Source organism: Corapipo altera, unplaced genomic scaffold (assembly GCF_003945725.1).
Source record: "Corapipo altera isolate COAL_440 unplaced genomic scaffold, ASM394572v1 46, whole genome shotgun sequence".
Classification (NCBI taxonomy): domain Eukaryota; kingdom Metazoa; phylum Chordata; class Aves; order Passeriformes; family Pipridae; genus Corapipo; species Corapipo altera.
The window spans coordinates 7982155-8005192 of record NW_020884883.1 but is presented as its reverse complement, the minus strand read 5'-3'; the positions used below and the strand labels follow the sequence as shown (position 1 = coordinate 8005192).

At 39.5% G+C, this 23038-nt stretch overlaps 1 protein-coding gene across 2 annotated transcripts in view; it reads left to right on the top strand.

Moving 5' to 3' along the window:
* The first annotated feature begins 13977 nt into the window (after positions 1-13977).
* MBOAT2 (membrane bound O-acyltransferase domain containing 2) overlaps positions 13978-23038 on the top strand; it is a 93191-nt gene continuing 84130 nt past the window's right edge. For both annotated transcript variants that reach the window (XM_027641029.1, XM_027641030.1), the window contains exon 1: positions 13978-14102. In XM_027641029.1, the coding sequence (XP_027496830.1) occupies positions 14031-14102 (72 nt within the window). In that variant the 5' untranslated portion in view covers positions 13978-14030. The remainder of the gene's footprint in view (positions 14103-23038) is intronic.

Genomic DNA, 23038 nt, shown 5'->3' with positions numbered 1-23038 from the left:
CTTGGAGATACCCTCTCTTCTCCATTCAGGGATCTCTAAGATATTCATACCAGTGAGTTGCCCAGGCTCTAAAATAGTCAAACAGGCCCAAGGCTAAGGTGTCAATTACCTGTTCATTCACATTAATGCCAAGAGGCAAATCACTTTCATCAGAAGTCAGTAAGCTCCTAAAGGTGATTTAAACAAAGTAACAAATAACAAAAACCACTTTCTCACAATATGATCTGTTGTCATCTTGATACATTTTACCAGAAGCCTCTGAGGTCTGCTGAGCTCAAAGGGGAAATGATACAAAATAAAATTAAATCTGCAAACTGAGATCTGTAATGTATAAGTAATTAATTCTCACATTGAAAATCCAGATCTTGCTATCTGAAAAGCAATACTGAAGGGACTGTTTTTTCCCATTGCAAACACTGTAAAAACAGAGGAGTATGAGCACACGGTCACCACAGTGTAAGGCCAGGAGAAAATGTACCTCTATACCCACACTAAGAGGCAAAAAAGCATAAAAATTATTGCAGGCATGTGGGAATTGCAAACCCTGACAGGGTTCTTGAAAGAGAAATCCTTTGGTGGACAGAGACCAGAAACACTTTGAGCATTGGCTCAGTGCTGATGATCCATAAACACTCATGCAGAAACAACAATGTGCACAAACCCCAACACTGACACATTTTCCTACAAACACAAGGACACATGATCCTCATCTAGCAAGTTTCCCTCCAGATTCAGAGGCAGGCATCACAAACTCCTCTGAATCTTTGGTCTGTTGCTTCTCAGAGGACAAAGAAACCAAAGATAAGCATTTTATGAGATGTTTGTGTGACCTTACAAAGTGGCCTCATGAGTCCATTCCAAATGAAGAGGAGATCTATAGGAAAAAAACGCCCTCAAATGAAGAAGAAATTTACAACTCACACCCCAGTCCTAACATTTCAGAAGTTGAATTTTGGCTTGTTTTCATACATGACCAGTTTTAAAGTACATTTACTTTTTCTTAGCAATCTGATGGGGGTCCTTAAACATTTCCTTGTACATTTTGTGAATTTCACATGGTTCTTTGTTTAAATATGTCATACTCTTCCCCACAATAATTAAATGTTTGCCTAAAGAAAACAAAAAATTAATCTGTGACAAATTACCCTGGGCAGAAGAACAGCCACAGACACTAGAAGCTTAAGCAAACATAGACCACACAGCCTGCAAGAAATGAGGAAAATATGTTGCAAGGTATTTTGCAACTTAACACTGTACATGGTTGCAGGCAACTACTTATTACAGTATCCACAAACAACAGGGAATTAAATAGATTCAACATTCATTTCACTAGTACTCTTGGCTTAGGTCAGCATTGCTTGGGTGACTGTTTTATGACTGTGGAACTCTGTTACCTTTGAACAACTAAGAACAAGGTGTTCTGCACATCCCATATTGTGTCAGTTTGCCATGTCAGATGACACACTCAGTTCCCCCTGAACCGTGACAGAGAACTGTATATGTGGCAGTAGGTTTTGGCTGTGCAAGGAGATGAGCACTTGTTTCAGAACATGTTGAAGCAGAGCCTTCATCCAAATGGGTGCTTGTGCATGTACCCCAGGTGTCCTACTCCTGCAGGACAAGGCAATACTACTGTTTGAGGCTAACTTGGCTCTTTCAAGCAGCACAATCAAGGGGATGTTTGTATCTATAACTAGAACATTCTAAAAACTAGGTAATATTTCAGATATGTTCATGATGACACGATTTAGCTACTGAGTCTAATAGTTGACTTGCAAACACCAGTCCAGGGTAGCCAGTCTCTACCATTTCTTGACTGAGACACTACAGATTTGAGGCAGGTTGTCCTCCTCTGAAAAGCCCACAAGGTGTCAGATCTTCAATATCTGCACTGCTTCCTTCCTTACTGCTTTATGTCCTCCTTGGTGCTGTAATGCCTATGTGCAATAAGTCTGCACATTGTTCTTCAAAAAGAAAACATGACTTGCAGACATAAAGAAGATCCATGTTTTTGTTGCTGCTTTGTTTTTGTTGTTTTATTTTGTTGGGTTTTCTTTGCTTGTTGTTGTTGTTTTGTTTTTGTTTTTGTTTTTTAATTTACAGCAGTAAGCAGGAAAGTCAGAGTCTAACTCAGTAAAGTGCAGACTTTGGAGGATTAAAACAGTTTCTAGCTTCAGGTTAATAAAAAGCACGGATCACTTTCCCAAAGGGAAAAAGTTGTTTTATTGGGTCCTGTAGGAAACCAGGAATGCTCCTCCCAGGAAAATACAGCCAAAAGTTCCAAGCAGCACAGTATACACATGGCTATTATGACCTCACATAAGTTTCAAAAAGTAGAGTGGGATTAAAAAAAAAAAAAAAAAAGGTTTGCACTTTCCACCTTGAAGAACAATCCCAAGTATCTACATGAGCAAGGGAGAGAATGACGCAATTAAGCAGCATAGACTTTTCAGGGCCTTCAACACAAGCACATCTGTCAACAGGCTTTTTTGTGTTAGGTATAAACCACACCACATTCATATTCTTCTATAGTGCTGCAAAATTTTATACATGAAATTTTGCCCTTTTTTTTAGGCTCTATGGGTGGAATTGTATACATGAGATATATATTACAAAGATTGAATTAATTAATATTTTTTATGTTACGTAATGCAGCTTTATCCCTGTTCAGCATACATACCTCTGTGAAGCCTGAATTGTTTAACTGATTTTCATGGTATTTCTTTTTTTTACTGTAAAATTTTTGAGCAGGAATCATGCCTTTTTATTTATTTACGTAGAAACATCATGCTGGAGACCCTGCTACTCCTCTTCCATAACATAGTTTTAAGAAAGAGATCGTCAAGGAAGCAGATGGCTGCGAAACGTATGTCCAGTCTTTCTCTTCTTTGCCAAACATGCATCCATCTGTTACTGAAAAGAAGAGGAAAAGCCTTTGCAGTTGTTCTGGACAGAACTAATTTCATGTTGGTAAAAACCAGACTATTGGAGCCTATCACGAAAGAAAAGAAAGATGTTGAATCTTTGCTAAGGCCTAAACAGCTAACAATGCAGATCCAAGAGAAATGTCTGAATGGTTGAAGAATGACTGTAGAATCTCTCACCCAAGAGAGAGCCTGAACCTGTGTCTCCATGTATGTGACATGCCATGCCCCTCAAGGAGATGGGAGAGGAAATAAAGGACACCTAGAAAAAAAAAAAAAAGAAAAAAGGGAAGAGAGCTTAATCCCGAGTAGGTATAACCACAGCTAAGAATAAACTGCTGGAAAAGGAGTGGTTTACCTGAGCACCATGCTAGCACTGTCCAAAACATGCCACCAGCCAAGAAAATTCCAAAATCCAGAAACTACATGTGGGCTACTAAAAAAAGATTCAGTAAAATGGTGGAGAGAAGCATCTTTATGCTATTTCCCTTTTACTTAGTGACATTGTTGCACATATACATAAAAGCCGCAACTTGCAATTTCTTGGATTTGGCAGCTGAACGGAGTTCTTCAAACACACATTAAAAATAGAAGTCTGACCATGGTGGATAATAGGGTTTCCCAGCAGGCTCCTTGAATTAACAGATTTCAACAGAAATTGAGAAGGATTTTAAATTACTTTTCCATTCAAAGGTCTCTCCACAATTGGAAATCCCAATCTGGAGGAAGTCTGTCAGCAAATTAGTGTAGAGTATAGAGTGCCGAAAGGAACTGTCTAAGTCTGTTCTGCAAGCATTTGTTTGTTTATATGTATTGCACTCCTGATATGTACAAATCCTGTATTCTTGAATAGAAACTCCCAGGCAACAATGTATCTTGAGGTTTTACTTGGCTCCTTATGGTCTTATGTTCCATTTGTAGATGATGGAATTTATCTCAAACTTTTCTCACTACTCTAATTTGATAGAATCACAGAAGAGTAATAGTTGAATCCTGAAGGGATCTTATCAGAATGTCTAGATCAGGCCCTACCCTGCTCAAAAATCAGTCAACTACAGCAGGTTGTGCAGGACCTTATCCAGATGGATTTCAAGGGTTTCCAAGGCTGAAGACTCCACAACCCTTCTGGGACACCTGTCTCAGTGTCTGACCAACGTCACTGTAAAGAAGTTATTTCTTATATTTAAGTGAAATTTCTTGTCTTTCGGTTTGTGCCCATTGCCACTTGATTTTCCTGGGCAGCACTGAAAAGATGCTGTTTCCATGGTCTTTTACTACCTTAATTCCTTCTGGTATTTACACACATTGATAATATCTACTGAGTCTTCTTTCCTCCAGATTAAACAAGTCCAGCTCTCTCAGCCTCTCCTTGTATGACACATCCTCCATTCTCTTAATTATCTTTGTGATCCTTCACTGAACTTTCTCCACTATATGCATGTATCTGTTGTGCTGGGGGGCTCAGAACAGGTCTAAAGGTGTGGTCTCACCTCTCACTAGAGAGGAAGAATCCCTTCTCTTGACCTACTGGCAATGCCTGGATGTTGTTGGCTGCCTTTTCTGCAATTGCACATTGCTGGTTCATGGTCAAAATTTTGTCCACCAAAAGCCCTGGGTCCTTTTCTGCAAAGCTGCTTCCCAGGCTTCAATGTGTACTAGTGCATGGGGTTAATCCTCATGCGCTGCAGGACTTGGCATTTCCCTTTGTTAAATTTTATGAGGTTCATGAACAAGAGTCAGCCCATTTCTTCAGCCTGTCAGTGTCTCTCTGAATGTCAACAGATCCATCTGATCTCAGCCACTCCTCTCAACCTTGGATTGTCTGGAAACTTGCTGTGAGTACACTCTATCCTCATCATCGAGGTCCTTAATGAGGAGAATAAACAGTACCCCCATGGTACTGCATGAGTGACTGGCCACCAGCAGCACTTTGAGCCCAGACATTCATTCTGTTTTCAGTCCACCTGACTGTTCATTTATCTAGTCTGCACTTCATTAGTTTCCCTGTGTGGATATTACAGGACACAACATTGAAAGCCTTGGTAAAGCCAAAACAAACAACGTGCACCACTCTCCTCTCATCTGCAATGCCAGTTGTTTCATCACCGAATGATGTCAGATTGGCCAGGTGAGGTTTCCTCCATTTATACACGTGTCGACTCCTATTCATCCTGTCCATGATAGACTTGAAAATAATTTCCGTGAGGATTCTCCTTCTTGCCTTTCTGGAATACAGGTGGGATATTTGTTTTCTTACAGTCCCCAGGAACCTCCTCTGATTTTCACAACCTTACAGATACAATTGAGAGCAGCACTGCATACATGGTTGAATCCCACCAAATCCTACAGACCTGTGTACGCTCTATTTGTTTACACGTTTCCTAACTCAATCCTCCTCCACTGAGGTTGACTTCAGAGCTTCAGACTTTTCCACTTATCTCCACACCCTAGGATCCCTGAAATCAAATCTTACCAGTAAAAACCGAGGCAAATTATTTAGTTTTGCGGTATAAATAATTCAGTTTAATTTAGTTGTAATATTTCTTGTATCTGAATTAGAAGTAGCAAATCAATGCAGGCAAATGACTGAGCGATGCCTCCTGAGCAACCTGCACTCAAACAATATCTGTCTAAAACTACTGTTCTTAGTGGTGAACCATACATGGACATTAAAAGATGAAAAACTGTTAGAAGTAGCTGAGGACATTTCCCTGCAGAATCATATTAGGATATTTGCAACATAAATCTAGACTAGGGAAAGAAATAAGAATGATAAATCTCTCACAAAACTGGAACAATATTTTAACAATCATAAAAAAGTCATATTCCTCTTTGTGAAAAGAATAAGGGGAAAGCATTTTTTTTTCCAAATAAAATCCATAACTTTTATACCTAAATACTGCAGATAATGCAAGAATGAAAGCAATCATTTTCATGCCTTCGAGAACCGAATTTTGAAGTTTCTGATCGAATTCCTGTTATTGTACTGTTAAGGAAGTGGCCTTGTTCGCTGAGCTAAAGTAACGCTGGAAGAGCTTCCTGTTTAAAACAGCAGGGAGTGCAGTCCTAAGAACATCAATCACATGGCTCATGGTATTAACTTGACTGGAGCATTGCAGGAACAGGGCTCCAGTCAGCTTCAAGTGTCCCCTGCAGGGTTATAAATGGCAAGATCCTGAAGTTAGTATTTCTTCACTGTGACACAATAACTCTCTAATAGAAACGAGTACAGTTAGGAAGAGATGGAACAACTTTACAGCACTAGGGAATCGGATCAGTGGTTTAGCATTCTCTCTCTCCATAGCATCTTTCAGAAAAGTGCAAAACTTTGAGAGGTCAATTATATAATAATCTACACGTAAATTTCTTCCATAGAACAGATAATAATTGCTTAGCTTAATAACTAAAAGTGTGAGGCTTAAAGATTTATATCCTTTGCAATTTTAAATTATCTCTACTGTTGCTGGTATTTTTAAAATGCCTTTAAGAAGTCTTTTATTTTCTGGTAGTGATTTCCACAGAATAGCTATGTACTTTTAAATTTGTTGTCTGTTCTACATTCTTTCACAAAATGTCTAGACAAGGAGACATAGCTGTCCTATGAAATCTTTATTACTCAATTCTTTATTAAAAGTAAATGTGATCATAATTTGTCAATAAAAATGTCAAAACTAGGAGCAAGATGATCAAAACAAGTGGTTATGCCAGATAGATTTCCACTCTACAGCAGGGATCTGTGGACAAAACATCATGAAATGGACTATTCTGACTTCCATAACAGCTGATGTTATGAACAGATTTTGTTATATGGAGACATATATCCTAATCTTAATAGAAATGATGAAGGTGCTACTGACTCGAAGCAAGAGAAGGAATACTGACTTTTCATTCAATCTTTCATTACCCTAAATATCCACCCCCACAATTACAGTACAGTTTAGAAATATTACATTTACTATCATTAAAAATATCAATTTCAAAAATCATGGAGAGGATACTAGCCAAATCCTGCTCTTACACATAGAATAGAGGGTCAAAAGAATGAAGCACAGCAGGAATAAATGTATCTAATGTGATAATGATTTATCTGAACCGTTGAGGAAAAAAGAAGAACTTATATATATGTCAATTTATATATATCAATTGTATATTCAATTTACTAAAATGCTTCTTCAGTTTCCCAGATAGGTTTTCTGAAAGATAAATTTATATCCTAAAGTGTTTCAGGTTCACATAGTGCAATTTTAGAGGCAGTACTGCTTGACTGAATGGTTGAACTTTATGCAAATGGCTTCACTTATGCAAGTAACATCACTTACATAAATGGGACACATATCTGAGCTTGCATATGACTTAAAGTAACTCTCAGAAACCTGAACACTAGTAAGCATCCTTGACTACCGTTCTCAGAACATTATTTATTAAAGTTTAGGGCATGTTGTTAGGAGGACTACATTATTATGACTATTATCTCACAAATTTGCATTTGGAGAACGCTCACATGCTTGCAGATGGACACTTAGCGGACAGAACATCAAGCTAAGATACAATGAACAAAATTAAACCTCAAAATAAACCATTTTTATGCTCAGTGTCTGATGGTGTGAGGCTCTTGGTCCATTTCCTCTCAGGTCTCTATCTCCAAGCTGAGCAGCCTGTCCTGCTGCTCTGAACAGTGAAGTCTCACCCACTAGAACAGATAGCAACAGCTTCTTGCTTGTCGCACAAAGCAAGAGAAAGGCGTTGATGATACAGGAGAGTCCTAAAACAATTGCAGAAACATTCAGGCTCTGATCAAGTGACAAGTTCAATTGCACTGGGATGTTCCTGGATGCAGCTGACAGGTTGAATACCCCAAGTACCTACTTTCTGTTCACACTCAACCTGGTTCTGCCACACACCACCAGTTCTGGTCACTAAACAGTCCATCATGACCTACTGGCTGGCAAAGAGGAGGTCCTTTAAGCTGTGCTGACTGATACTCTTGGAGTCAAAAGTAGCAAGGGATGAATTTTAAGAGTAGTAGTCCTAAGAGTATGCAGAAAAAATAATAGGAATGATGAGAGAGGCGGGAATGAAGTGTTGCATGTCCAACCCCATCCTTTCTAGTGCTGTTATGTGCAATTTTTATAAAGAATTTTAAATGAATAACAGACAATAAAACTAATAAAATGCATGAACACTGAAGACGTCTTATGACAGAAACTTAAATAATGTTCCCAAAATAGGATAATTTAAACTCAAATGAACACACGAGACTAACACCAGAACCTCTCAGGGAAAATTTCCTACTTCTTACTGAACAGAAATACTACCAGGATTGAACATGATAATGCCTAAGAACAGGGAGAACTATCCCAAACTAAGTAGCAACAACCATATGGACTGAGAAAGCTATTTAGACTGAGCCAGTCCAGGGGGACAGAAAAAGAAAATTCCATAGTTCTTCCTTTCTCTCCTTTAAGTTAACTGTGAACTTGAAGCAACTGAAAGGAAAACTTACTTGGTGAGCTTAAATTGCAATTTTGTTGTTTTGTTAATTTGCATCCCCTCCTACGTTTCAACCCTTGCTCTTAGAATAAACTCATTTTACTCTGGAAACTTATCTTGGCATTAAAAGCAACACTAAAGCAACTCTGGGATGAATAAGGCATATTATTATTTAAAAAACAATTAATCCAAATAAAGAAGAGTCCTAGTCCTATCTTGTTGCACTCACCTAGGGTGCATGGGAACTGAACTCTCTAAGTGGCAAGGATCAGTTTGAGAACCTGTTATATCTGATATCAAGGAAAGTCAGGTCTCCCCTTTCAGCCAAGGAGACATGATACAAAGACAGCCCAGAAACCTGAGAAACTTTTAAAAGCTGTTATTTCTAACCCCTGCTGTTACCATATGACAGAAAATAAAACTAAATTATATATTCACTGTACCTTTATTCATATATATTTAATCTGAGTATGATTGGGGTTTTTATAGTTAAATCAATAAAAAAGGTAGAGTTCTCAGTTCTTTACTACTGTTTCATAGTAGTAGGTTCCTTGCAAGGGTATCACCAGCCTCTCCCATCCACTGCCACTCCCACAGTCTATAATCAGTATCTAATTAAACTCAAAATGACTGTTCTTAAGCTCATAACTTAGCTTTGAAGTTCATTGCTTTTATTTCAGCTCTGAAGAAAGAGCTTCTGTTCTCTAAACTTTTCAATTATCAGAGTGACAACAATACTCCAACTACATGTGGCATTACTTATTATGCTTTGAAATGCTGTACACTGTCAGTTTGTACTGTTTCTCCATAAAGAATTTTTGAGTAGAATTTGCTTTGAAAAGGCAACTCACTCATTTATCAGAGTAACTTCTTGTTGAAGTCAGTTGGTTTGCCCTCATCATGAAAGCCGGAAGTTCCTTTAGCAAGGAAATTACAATTTCTCAGATCTGCACCTGAGAGTTGATATTTACAGCTGAACAGTAAGCTTTAGTCAGCTTACACTCAACTTGCTTTAGAAGCTCTGCCTGATTTTGTTAACAGACTTTGTGTTATAATTAAAAACCTATATGGTCTCATCTGAATGTGACACTATGTTTTTGAGACACATGGAGAATTTCCAAGAAGTAAACACTTAGAGGAAAGTTGATTCAAATCAGTTTTATGATAGAAACTGATTGCTACCTTAAAACCAGCATCTGTAAGACCAAAACAAGTAAAAAATCTGAAGCCAAAGTGTTCTGCTGAAAGACCCAAAGGGAGATTTTGTGTATCTTGTATCTAAACTGTAGAAAGGTATTTATATTTTTCCTAATAAGTAGAGAGACAAACAAATGTTACTTGAACTGGTAAGCAACAGTATCATTCTACTTATATTAAAAGGAATCACACTGAGCAGAAAATTATCAAAATAGCAGAAATGGTTAATTAAAGATTATATTAGTTCAGAAAACAGCTGATGCATGCGAAGCTTACTGTGCTGTAAATAATATTTGAAGAGAGGGCAAAAGACTGCTTTGGAGGAAGGGTGAGGTAAAAATACAAATACCAAAATTTCAACAGTAGATTTTTAAATGAAAAGTATTTACACTTGATTGGCATCAGATTTTGCAGAAATATTCTTCTCTTTGGAATGAAGTCTCAGATATTTCAGGGTAAGCAAAGCCAATAAGACTTTACTGTGGAAAAGTGGTTGACTCTCTATAGCTAACACTGAAATCCATCTTCCTTTTCATTTATTTTGCTAAAAGAAATTTCAATAACTGTTCCTATTTTCTGACTGTGAATGTGTTCCCGGAATGGCCCTATCAAAAAAAAAAGAGGAAAAAAATTGTACACAACAGTGCATCTAGTAACTTTATCCCTTCCTGTCCTCTGCTACAGTGCTCCTCTTTTTGTTATTTTATTGTAAATGTTATATGGGAAGACTGGTATTGTAAGCACCTGAGTATCTTAAATTGTCATTCAAATAAACAAAATTTACAGGAACCCTCTAGTGTTTGTTACATCATTCTGTCAGATTAAGGAATGTGAGGTAGGTCTGAGAGATGACTTTGAGATTATTTTTGTACCCAAGAATATAAGCATGTATGGGATCATAAAAACTTAATTGTAGAACATCAAAAGTTTTTCATGGTGTGCCAAGCCACTCTCCAGGGATTACATGCTCTCCTGCATTTTAACTGACAACTTCTGGTGGAAAAAATTTCCTTGTGGAAGAACCATTTCTTTTTCACTTACATGAAAATATTTAAAACAGGAGGAAAGTAAGTAACGTTTATTGAAAACTACCTGATTCATGTGAAATTTGATAGGCTCACTACTCTTGGTACATCAGCTTCTGTGTATCACTCACCAGCCTTCTTTTTTCTCAGCATCATTTAACTTTCAGGACTAACTACACTGATACTGTGCCAATGTGATGCAGAACGGTGCCTGTTGTCAGACAATGCTTCACCTTCCCACACTCAACACAATATTCTCACACAGGCAGGAAGTTCTCTGAAAGCATCTGTAATAAAATCTTCTTTCAAATTAAAAAAAAAAAAAAAGGAAAAGTAGAAGACCTAGTTTTACTGCAGTGCCCAGGACAGCCCTTACCATACATTGTACAGCAGACATCAAAGACAAGCTCGTTTTCTCTCGTAGAAATTGCTCATTTTCCTGTTACTTTCTTCTTGACCAACATTTGTACTCTTCACTTTTAATTGCAAACATAGATTTTCAGCTTTCTGGAGCAGGACCCCTTTTGTTCTTCCATGTAACCAAACTCCCCTGTCACTACAAAGGGACTATTATTTTGTGACTGTTTTCAAGATATATTTCTCTGGTGTCATCTTCCCCAACACACACCTTCCTAAATAAGAGCACAGGTTAATCTTCTCAAAACACGGCATTTCTCCAGTGGAAACTTGTGAAAGACATAACTATGTAACTTAATGCCACAGTTGCAAACTATTTATACAGATACTGTGATATACAGTACAGATGTATCTTTCATATATAAACCCCTAAGATTCTAGGAGTCATGCAAGGAAGTACATTTTTGTTATTTTCTGAGCATTGCAAGAACATATACACTGACAAAAGAATAGAAATTATCAGAAAAATAAAGGGCTGTGTTTTAAACCCAACAGACATTTATGCTGTGATATCGTGAGCTTGTTCTCAGGCATTTTGTTAATCAAAAGTAAGGAGTTCATTCAGTGGGTCAATTATTTGGTGCAAGTACTTCATCAAAGTGTCAGTCATGGCACCTCCATGGATTTATACAGATGCACCAAACTAATTTCTTGTGACTAGACTGATTCAGAATTAGCTATCAGCCTTTCCTAAAGCGGGTTTTTTGTGGTTTCACTCAAGAATGTTTAGGTTAAGATTCCTAAAGATTTCTTCGTGAAGGCATGTGTCTCCTTAATAAAAGAAAATTAGATAAAACCAGCTTAATCTTCATACACTTATATACATATGTATAGTGTAATGAAGACTGTACTGAGCCTAAGGCACTGCATTCCTATGAAGTTATTCACATATATATATAATTTTCAGGTTTATATATGATTTTACATATTTTTTTCCAATTCAGAATTAATTGGGAAAAGTTTGGGGGTTTTTCTCCTTTCTGAAAGCAGCTCTCATTGCTTTATTACAAGAACATTATGCTACTGCTTCTGAAGCTGCATATGCTACCACAGTTGTAATTGCCTGTCATGCAGTGAAGAAATCTAATTAAAACCACTTATTTGCACCTATTAACCAGTCTCTTTAAATGCAGACAAAAGACCTTACCACAAGCTACAACATAAGTACAGAGTGAGGTCTGCAATTCAGAAAGAGAAACAATGTGTGTTTTCAGATAATTACACTTACCTCCACTTTCCTGCTACTACCAATTAGCATTAAACATGAACTTACATGGTTATGTAAAACACTACACCTAGCCACTACTCCAGACACATTTAGACTGTTAACATGATATTGGTCAAGGCATTTCATCTTTCACACACTTTCAAGTCTGTCATGCTTTTTGTGTTGAGGGAAAATTGCTGATTGCAGTGTGGTTTAGAGGTGTAACACAAAATAATTATAAAAAACGTTTGATAAAGTGCATGGAATAACTGCAGTTTTATCTCAAGAGACACAGGTTTCTTGAGTAGTTTTATGGATAAGAGCAGAATATTCCTTCAGAACCTCCTTCACCACATCTTTTAGAACAACTAATATTTCAGTTCTTTCATATGAAAGAAAAAGTCTAGAGAAAGCTCTAACCTAAAAGAGGCAGGCAGGGCACTAAACCAGAATGATTTAATAAGTAGCCTACTGCACCAGCTCATCTGACAGAGTTCGCTGCACTTCCCTAACATGGTGCCTTCACTCAAGACCTCACTGTTTCACATTGTGTAGTGTTGACTGGATAGGTGGAAGAGCTGTTCTTTGTACCAATTCAGTACTTTTGGCAATACTGTACCACTTCTTGCTTTCTTTAAGGAAACGGCACTGCTAGACTGAATCCACAGAAAAAGTACTCATGTTTATGTCATGTCAGGTTTCTGTACTTAAGAAACAGGCCACTAATAAACTAAAAACTGTGGCTTACAGCCATGGACAGAATTCCTTAAGTCAATGGGTGGCTGAAGGAATAGGGATATTTTTACCCTTTTTTTTTGCAACTACTTCAGGGTTTCAGGCCACCCTCGTGTCCCGTGTGTATCCACCACTCACCCACCTCTGTGTACGCAGCTGTTGAGTGCTGTGTGCTCGTCCTAGTGAAGTGGCCATGTTTCGGAGCTGGATGGGCGGCTGGGCTCTTTGTTATCTCAACATTTATCTGCATCCACAAGGTTTTGTGTTACCTTCTGTGACAGACGCATCCACAGCTGCCACCTGTAGCGCTGGGCACTGACCGTGCCGGCACCGCACTCCCTGTCCCGCTGTCTCTGTCCGGCTGTCCCTGCCTCCTCACCCTGCTCAGGAAGGTGCCGCTTCCCATTAGGTCCTGCATCCATCACCACCCACGCCCTCAGCGCTCGTCCCGCACACCTGGGCACAGATCAGTGCTCAGAATCACAGAATCAGCTAGGTTGGAAAAGACCCCTGAGATCATCAAGTCCAACCTATGACCGAACACCACCACGTCAGCTAAACCATGGCACCGAGTGCCTCGTCCAGTCTTTTCTTAAACACCTCCAGGGATGGTGACTCCATCACCTCCCTGTGCAGCCCCTTCCAACGCGTAATCCCTCTTTCTGTGTAGAAATTCCTCCTAATGTCCAAGCTAACACCCCTCAGGTGCAGTTTCGGGCCGGGCGCGGCCGCCGGGAGCCCTGCGCGGTACCTGCGCGGTGCGCGCAGCCCCGCCCGCCCTCAGCGCAGAGCGGCCGCCGGGCGGGGCCGCCTGGTCCCGCCCATCCCGGCGGGGGGCGGGGATTGGGCGAGCCCGCCTGTCAGTCGGCGACGGGGCCGCGCGCGGGTTGGCCGGCGGCGCTGTCAGTCAGCGGCGGGGCCGCGCCCGCCCCTTGTTGTCACGGCGCCGTGCGGGGCTGGGGCCGCTCGCGCCGCCGTTGTTGCCGCCGCCGCCGCCGCGGGAGCCCGGGCGGGGAGCGGCTGCCCGGCCTCGCCATGGCCACCAGCACCACGGGCTCCACGCTGCTGCAGCCCCTCAGCAACGCCGTGCGTCTGCCCGTCGACCAGGTGAGGATGGGGAGGCGCCCGCTCCGCCGCCGCCGCCGCTCCCGGGGGCTCGCCGGGGAGGGACCGCACCGCGCCCCCGCTCCGCGCCGTCCCCCCGCGGCCCCTCCATCCGTCCGTCCGTCCGTCCGTCCGTGGGGTCGGGGCAGGGCGGGCAGCGCCCGCAGCGGGAGGCGGCCGCGGCTCCTCTCCGCGGGCGGGGGGCGCCGGGGCGCGGCCGCTCTCCGCAGGCAGGTGCGCCCGCCCCGCCCGGTCCAGCATCCCGCCCGCATCCCACCGCATCCCACCCGCGTCCCGCCCGGCCCTGCCGCGCCCCAACTTGTTGGCATCGCGCGTCGGCCAGATGTGCCTCCGCAGCTGGGAGCGGGGCCGGTATCGGCTCCAGCGATGCGAAGGTTGGGTAATAATTGCCAATGCAAAGCAGCGCGCTGCGCCTGGATGCGCCTGCCAGGGGGTTTTACACGCGGCGTTAAAAATGTGCGCCGCACACAATGCTGCTGGGCGTCCGTATGTACTTTGGAGGCAGAGCATTTCTGTGGTATCTATTGTCCCAGTGATATGAAAATTCCTGAAGGCTGTTATTCCTGTTGTCTTCACAAAGCATCAGAAGATTACAAGATAAGATTGGGAAACTGAGGTTTGCGGAGTTTAATCACTGAAATTGGACCAGAATGTTTATTTATGGGGGAAGTGGTCTAGACCTCCTAAATCTACACAATATTTATGTGTTTAGGAATACATAAGAAAAGTAACCTGAAGTAACTCCTATAAATTTTGCAGCACCAAGAAATTCCATGTTAGGAATTTCATTTTCTTATTTTTTTTTTAAAAGCCCTCATTAATGTGTGTGTGAGTGAAACACATCAAGGAAAACAGTCTGCTTCTGTAGAGAAAGACTTTGATGGTTTGGTTTTATGAAATATACCTAATAAGTGAGAAAAGTAACTGGAAATAAAATACAAAAGAAGGAGCATGTCTAGTGAAAGCATTTAGGAAGTGACTGAGCTACACACTTATTCTTTTTTTTTTTTTTTCCTGCCCTACTCCCCTAGCTGTTTATTTGAATGGAGCCCTAGTTAAGGATGCACATGAAAAAGTACCTTCTAGAAAACTGATGAAAGCGGGCAAGTTGAAATTGAGCTTGCAGTGATGGAACGGATACTGTGCACCCCTGGCAAAGATACCTGTGACTGGGATCGATGGCACCACGTGGCTGGGTGCCTCATACCTGCAAGCTGTAAGCTGCTCTTGCCAGGTGCCATGTGTTTATTTCCATAAAGTATGCAGCTTCTACAGGGTACTGCAAGCTAAATAAAAGTTGACCATCTTTTTATGGCATGATGCTGGTGGTGTATAATTATCATAAATTTAATTGTTTTATGACATAGTGTGGCTTCTACCAAAATTGTTTTAAATATTGTGGATATGGCATTTTGATGACAATGAAGTTACTTTTTATCAAAGCCTGGAAAACTTCCCTGTATTGAATGTTTCTCAACAGATGCTCCTGTAAATCCAAGGTTTTATGAAGTACACTTTGAGCTCTGTTGAAGCTTTTGGGAGTAATCACAATGGAGGATGACTAAAGGTGTAGTTTAGAAGATGGTTATAAGCAGTTAGAAGTCAGACATAGATTGTTTTTGGACATCAGTGGACTATACATAATACAGGTCCAGTTGCATATGAAGAGCACTGATTGTGACTGGAGTGTGAATTGAAGAGTTATAAAATTATGCTGCACTGAGGAGAATACATCTATAATGGATAAAAAAAGAGAAAAGTTAGTTTTTTGTAACCTCTCAGCTCAAGAGTCTATCTTGATAGTAAGTTTGTAATACAGAAAGAATGTGAAATGTATTCAGTGTAATCAAATCAAAGATAGTGAAGGAGAGAATGAGGGCAGAGAAGAAAGTGCTGATACTCTTTAGTGTGTTTGCCTGAAGATTGTGCGTGACATTTGGTGATACTATGCACATAGTCAGTATGAAAATGTAGCAGTGCTTTGAAAAAATAACAGAAGAATAAAAGTTTTCTGGTTAGTAGGTTATTTTTACTATTGATCCAAATCTGTACTATGACTACAGTCATACCAATACAGCAGCTGCTTGAAAGGGGCACTCCAGTATAGTACCAGCTCTCAGAACTACTGGAAATGAATGGGTTTTGTTTCTCCACTTCTGTATTTCAGTTTAGACCACAAGCAGATACTAATCTTTGTATCAAAAATGTTGCTTAAATTGTGATTTAAGTCATTGCTATTTAATTATCCTGCTAAGGCATGTAACTCCTGGAAGACAAATCCAGGTAGCATGTGTCGACAGTATTCCACTCTCTGGATGTTCAAACAAATGAAGAGAAGAACCTTGCCTATTTGGCAGTGAATGGAAGGAGAAACGTAAGTTAAAGGTGAGGCTGCTGTCTCTAAGATTAATCAATCAGATCCACATCTCTGTGTGGATCAAGTGTGAGAAATCGGTTACTTTTTGACTTAGTGCTTGGCAGAACTAGAGGTAGAGATCTGTTTGAGAATGGTGTTGGTTATGTGCACGTTGGAGATCAGTGCAAAAGATGAAAGATGAGCTCCACTAGAGCCATTTGACACAGCAGTCTCCTCTATGTGCTCATCTGTGTTGCAAAAGAGAAGCTTTGTTGCTTTAAGAGTTTGCTGTTCCTAGACCTTTCTTCTTGGTATTGGAGTACTAGGTAGCTAAGGGAATGGAAAGCTTGTTTCCCCCTTGTGTGTATCCCCCAACAAGGTATTATGCAGTAATTTGTTGCTATATTAACCCTTCCATTGGCTCTTGTTTTGTCTTGCACCAAGTTAACTGAAATGGCTATCTGGAAAAGCTAATGGGTTTTTTTTATAGTCCTTTTGTGCCAATTCTTCTGTTATTTTTAGTCATTTGATGCAAGGGAAGATGCTTGGTGTGAGCAAGAACCTACAGCAACCTTACATACCTTTTATTTTGCAGTAGGAAAAAAAAATCACTGCTTGGAGTGAAAAGCATCATAAAAACTGTATCTTTTCATGTCTTGGAGAACCTAAGTTGCCTACTCAGCAAAGAAAGCATTCTGTCGACAACTATCACCTTGAGTCCTTAAAGTTAATGAGTGAGTGAATAAATATTAATATACAGCAATATTCCTTCTGTCTTCTTAGGAGAGAGAAGGAATAAAAGTAGTTAGGTCCTTTCCACTCCTGACAGCTTCCCAAGAAGTATTGGAAGGTTCATTGTAAAAACTTGGCTGGTAGAGTATCATATGTTGTGTAATGGATCAAGGTTGCAACTTAAATTATTTCACTGTGGTTATGTCTCTCACCTAGCCTTATGTTTTTCCTATCTGTTCTCATGTCATATCTGTGTTTCTCCTGCTTTTTTCTTTCTCTAAGGTGAAGCTTGACAAATAGGGTGTTGGACCTTGGTCCATTTCTAATTCTGTCACTATCTTACTGAATTTCTGTTGCCAAATTACTTTTCCTGATAACTTGTCAGCTTACTTGTCATTAAATTGGAAAGATTTAAATTTACTGTGACAATGATTTTAGGAGAGAGAAGCTTTCATCTTGGCTTTTAGGTCTATGTAGGGTATGGTGAGTTCAGAGAATAATCTTTGCTTTCACTGCTTCCACCAGAGGGAGCAAAATTTTTTACTGAAAATGGGCAGAAATTGCAGATGTTATTACTGGCCTTCATTTTCTGTAGAAACAGATAAGTTGTAGTAGAGGAATAGCTGAGCAGGGGAGATACGAGACTGACTATGACAATATGTAAGCATCAACTTTTTACATGGGTTGTCTAAGAGATTGAACTTGAGATCCTGAAATGTGGTCTGAACTAAGATAATTTCAGTGCTTCTCTTCTAGATAAGAAAGAATGTGGCTCCAACTGCTAACAGTATAGCTGTGTGAAGATATGTGGACCTAATAAAATGTCATGCTTATGATTATGCACTTCACTTAAAATCCAGGATGTAAAGACAAGCAGTGTTTTTTCAATAAAACTGAAAGAAAAAAAATTTCTGTTACTTCCACATTTGTCTTGTGTTTTTGTTGTTGTTGTTTTGTTTATTTTTTTGTTTGTTTGTTTTCCCCAGTCTAATTTTAGCTTTTATTTGGTTAAATTTGCTCATTTGTGTAGAATAAACATGATTTTCTATGTGAGTGCCGTCAATCTTCAAAGAATCTAATCTGACCTTTTTTTGATAAGAATAGGCATAAAAATCCAGGTCCTCCTAAATGTGAACTGTATAAACCACATGAACTTCCTTAGTGATCTCAGGCCATTTTGCTACACCTTTGCATAATTTTCTGCATATGCTTCCTTGTGCAGAGGGTTACCCAAGTTGCTTTCAACATGCCCTTAGCACACTCTGCTCTGCATAATAGCACTGACTTACGTTGAGCCCTTGTGTTTCACCTTGATGCCCTCAAGGAGAGTGGGCAGGAATTTTTTTCCCTGTATATATCTATGAAATATTTATATCTTACATGCACATGATGGGCAAGATCTATCTGCAGTTTTGTTCTCCTTTATTTTGATGCTTTGGAGGTGAGCACAGCTGTAGTTTGGGGATAAGGCCAGGTTTGGAGCTGGTTTAGGGAATTGTTGCTGAGAAGCAGTATGTGCCTGATTTGCCTGCAGGGCACATCTAGATATGTCTCCTAATTAGATCTCTGTTACTTCACAAAATTTTGGGCATTAGTGATGCCTTAGCTGCCCTTGTTTTCTGTCAAGGCAACATAATGTAGCCTCCTCAGGGCTGAAATGTTTTAGCCTGATAAAAACTTTTTTGTGTAAACATGGAATGGATATCAAAATGTTTGTCCTATATAGCTGTCCAGAATTTAGATGGCCTCACATTTGTCTGAAGCAATATCAAATTACAAAAAAACCCAATGAAGTGAAGAGTGTTCCAAGTTTTATTTTCTTCCATCATTGATTCTTAGACCCTTGTGTACAGTTGTGGAATACAGAGCAGCTTGCTACTGATTTTTTTTTTTTTTTTTTTTAATAATGTGACCCAGGAAACTTGAAATAATAGATGTGAGTAAAAGTAGCATTCATGGGTGTGTAAAATCCAAACACTGAAGGCAAGGGAGTGGTAGGGTAAGCGAGTTGTGCCCCTACTTTATGCCGTACTTTCCTTATCTGCTCCTAGGAGCAGTCAGGAGAACAATGGGTGGATAGCAAAGGGTGGATAGCAAGGCATGATCTCCCATGAGGGTAGACTGTAGTGGGTGAAAAGAAGCTGGAAATAAAGTCCTGTTCTTCATTCTGTAAGTACTGTTCTCAGTGACTGGATGTTTTGAATTGTTTGGATTTGCTAGCCAAGTTTTTACTGGTTTCTGAAGTTCCCTTTGAACTATTGGGAGACAGTATGTCATCAGAAGCATTGTAGTCTCCCTGCAGTGATGCTTTTCCCAGGTCATAGTATTAGTGTTTAGGTATTGACTTAACTCTCTACCTATTATCGAGTTATCGAGATAACTCTGCAGTGAAAAATTGTAGAGAAGGAGGAAATTGTTGGGATAAGAGGAAAAATTGGCAAGATAAAGTGACCATGTTGAAGGAAGAAGTAGAAGCTGTAATGAATAGTGTTGGAAAGGAAAGAAAACAGGCACTGGTTATAGTGTTAGAAAAGATGAGCTATTTATTAAGTGATAGAAAGATTAAGTGCAAGAAAGAATTGTTTCTATTTAATTCAGGCTCATGAATGTAGTTGTGAGGACGTAAACTAAAGAACTACTTTGGTTTTTTGTTTGTTTTTTTTTTAGGGAGGCAGCAGTGAACTTTCATTCTGATGTACTCTCATGCTTCCATACCAGATGTGTTTTCTCCAGGTTTTTGCAAAGCAGCAGAAAACCTCCCATGTAATTACAGCCTAAAGTTTCTACAGTAAACATCTAAACTAAACATTCTTTACCTGAACAACTTTTAATGACCTGCCTTTTTTTTTTTTCTGTCAAATTGTTTTTCCCATCCTTAGGCAATTCATTGAGGTGGTATAAGTGTGAACATTTACTCAGGTGTGATCATGACAGTACAAACCATTTCTGAATTCAAAATGGAGTTCAGAAGTTGCTGTGAAAATACTGCAGTTCTGGGATGTTGAAAAGAAATACTGAAAAGCTCAAAGAACAGGCTAATAAAGAAAAAAAACAGTAAGGCATAAAGGAAAATGACGAGTAACTTACTGAGTACATGGTTACCACTGTGTTGCTTTCTGTTTCTTCTGAAGGGTTACTGCTGTAAATCTGTTGTACCACAGCTCTGTAGATCTTTTCTCACTGTGGCCTTTTTCTTGGGTACTGTGCTGGCTTAAAGCAAGAGTTGGAAACTGATAAAGCTGAAAAAGATGAGTCATCTTTATTGCTTAGTAGCCCTGACATTTGTTGACTTTTAACTCCTGTTTACCTGTTCCTGTGTTAACCTAATGAGACACTGTGATACATCCTTTGCAGCCTTGATTACAGCATATTTTCTTCACATTTATTATTTTGACTAACATGCACTTTTCCTGAGTAACAGTTGCCTAGGTTGGGTGGTTTTTTTTTTTTTTCTTTTTGTTTTCCAAGCTTTTGAACAATGGAGACTAGACTGTAGAGTTGTAGTTTTCCTCACCTTTCAGGAGAAAAATAAATGTATCTGGATGAAAGTCTGTTTACTTGATGCATGCATCTTTACAGTATTTAGTTTACAAAGAATATTGATATAACTCTTCCATGTGGGTATTTAATTTTCCTTCTTTCCTTTGGGAAGTACTTGAAATTCAACATTAGTTGAATCAACATTACTAGCCTCTTAGCACTCATTCAAGTGAGCAGATCTGTTTGAGAATTTCAATATGTCTGCAAATTTAGATAAATGCTAGTTATGCTTGCTTGTTTTAAGTGATGTTTTTGGCAGCTAAGTCATCTTTTGCAAAGGAAAACTTCCACAGCTCTGCTATTTATTCTAGAATGATATATCCAAAGGTGAAGAAGCTATTTTGGTTTGGCTGTAATGGTGCGATTTCCTGTAGTTGGGATTTTGGTGTTTCCTTTTATTTCCAGTTAAAGTGACCTAAGCTGAAGAAGGTGGTGCTCTTATTCTGAAACATGGTTTGTGAGCACACTGGCTGTATAACTACAGTGGTATATTCTATACTGTAATGCCACCTGTATAGATCATTCTTAATCTTTCTGACCTGCCTTTTGGCTGAGTAGTGCTCTTGATTCTACTGCTTCTTGTAAATCTTACACACATAGACATATATAAACCCAATAATTTGGTAGACTAAGCATGTCATTGAAAAAGTGGTCTGAAGGTTCAAACTATAATGAATGGTGTTTTATTCTTCATGATGGAAAGGCCAGAAAGAATTTGAGGTCACCATGAATCTGCAGGAATTTTAGAAGCCCAGTGATGGCTAGAAGACTTGTAGATGGTCTAGCCTTAGAATATGTTGACAAATGATTATCTGTAATGGAATTGAATGTAAGAATTATGCTTCTATATAAAAATGTTTTATCTAAATGTTGCTAAAATATTATTAAAATTGAATTACTTTGAAAAGTTCTAACAGCTCAAAGTAGTGCTCATTACTTGTACGGATTGTTGAATACTGCAAATGTTTACAGGGCTGCTATTGTGGTGCTTGGAGATGCTTGGCTGATTTCATGCAGATGATTCCTGAAGTGGGAAGAGCTGGAGGATAATAGACATGGAGGAGAAGAGTCTGAGTTGAGCAGTATTGCATTCAAATGAGAGCATAGTGGAGCCCTCTTCTTCCCCCCACAACCTGCCACAGGGAGAGCACTGAGAAGCTGACCATTTTAAAGATGGGGAATATTTGTTTTACTTGCTAATGAAAAAGACTACTGCCATTACTGGGTTTCCACAGGCTATAGGGACAAGGGAGTGTTACTTTCCATGTTTCTTGCTTGTTTTCAGATGGATTTCAGTTTCTCACCTATCAGCGGAATATAATTGTACTGAGGTAGTTCTTGATGGAGAAAGTGTCAGTTTCTGATTGCATTCAGTAAAGGTACCTCCATAGATGTTATTTTGCTTTATTTTAAAATGGCTGGGAAAGTGAGTAGCTTGTAAAGTTTTTACAAAATTTCAGATATTGTAGTGGCTCTCTGAGCGTTAAAATAAGAATATCATTTGAATATCCTGTATACTGCTGATGTAAGTGACAGAGTAGAGACTTTGAGTTCATCTCACTATGTGCATGTGCACCATGAGTATGTGATTAAAAAACCCTGGTTGTAATAGCACAGTAGCTGAGTTGGTCTTTGGAACTGTGTTTTGCCAACATAATGCCAGGCTTGGTGTCTTGAGGTTGTAAACCCTTTTTCCCCGGTAGTCTGAGATCTGCAATCCTTAACTGGCCAAACCAGTTTTTGTTTAAGAGAAGCGAGTGTTTTGAAGAGAGAAGAAAACAAAACACACAAGCAAAACACCCCAAGCATTCTTAGTTCAATTTCACATTTGAACCAAACGTGCTTCCTAGATTTTAGCTATTCCTGTGAATAAATAGCTTTTATGTGTGACAACTCAGTAATGCCAAAACCTTAAGAGCCTGTCAGAGAGAACACCCTTCAGCTGACATCTTCCTATCCTTAATGAATTATTTTTGGTTGTTCTCACTATAAAATGTGTACATTGATGTTTCATTTTACATCTCTGGTCATACCGTTTTTCCTAGAGTAATTCTGAATAATGATTTAGTAAGCCCTCTTTGAAAAAGCTTATTGGATTTGATGCTCATTTATTGCACAAACCAGATTACTATTGCCTACATCACATTCTTCATGGTGTGCTTCACTCTCTGCAGCATACTTAAGAATTCCAAACTAGAAATTGGGAGTTACTACTGAAAGTAGAAATCCTATTATTAACCGGTATCAAGACTGCATTTGATGTTTTGGACTGAAACCAGCCTGTAAAGAA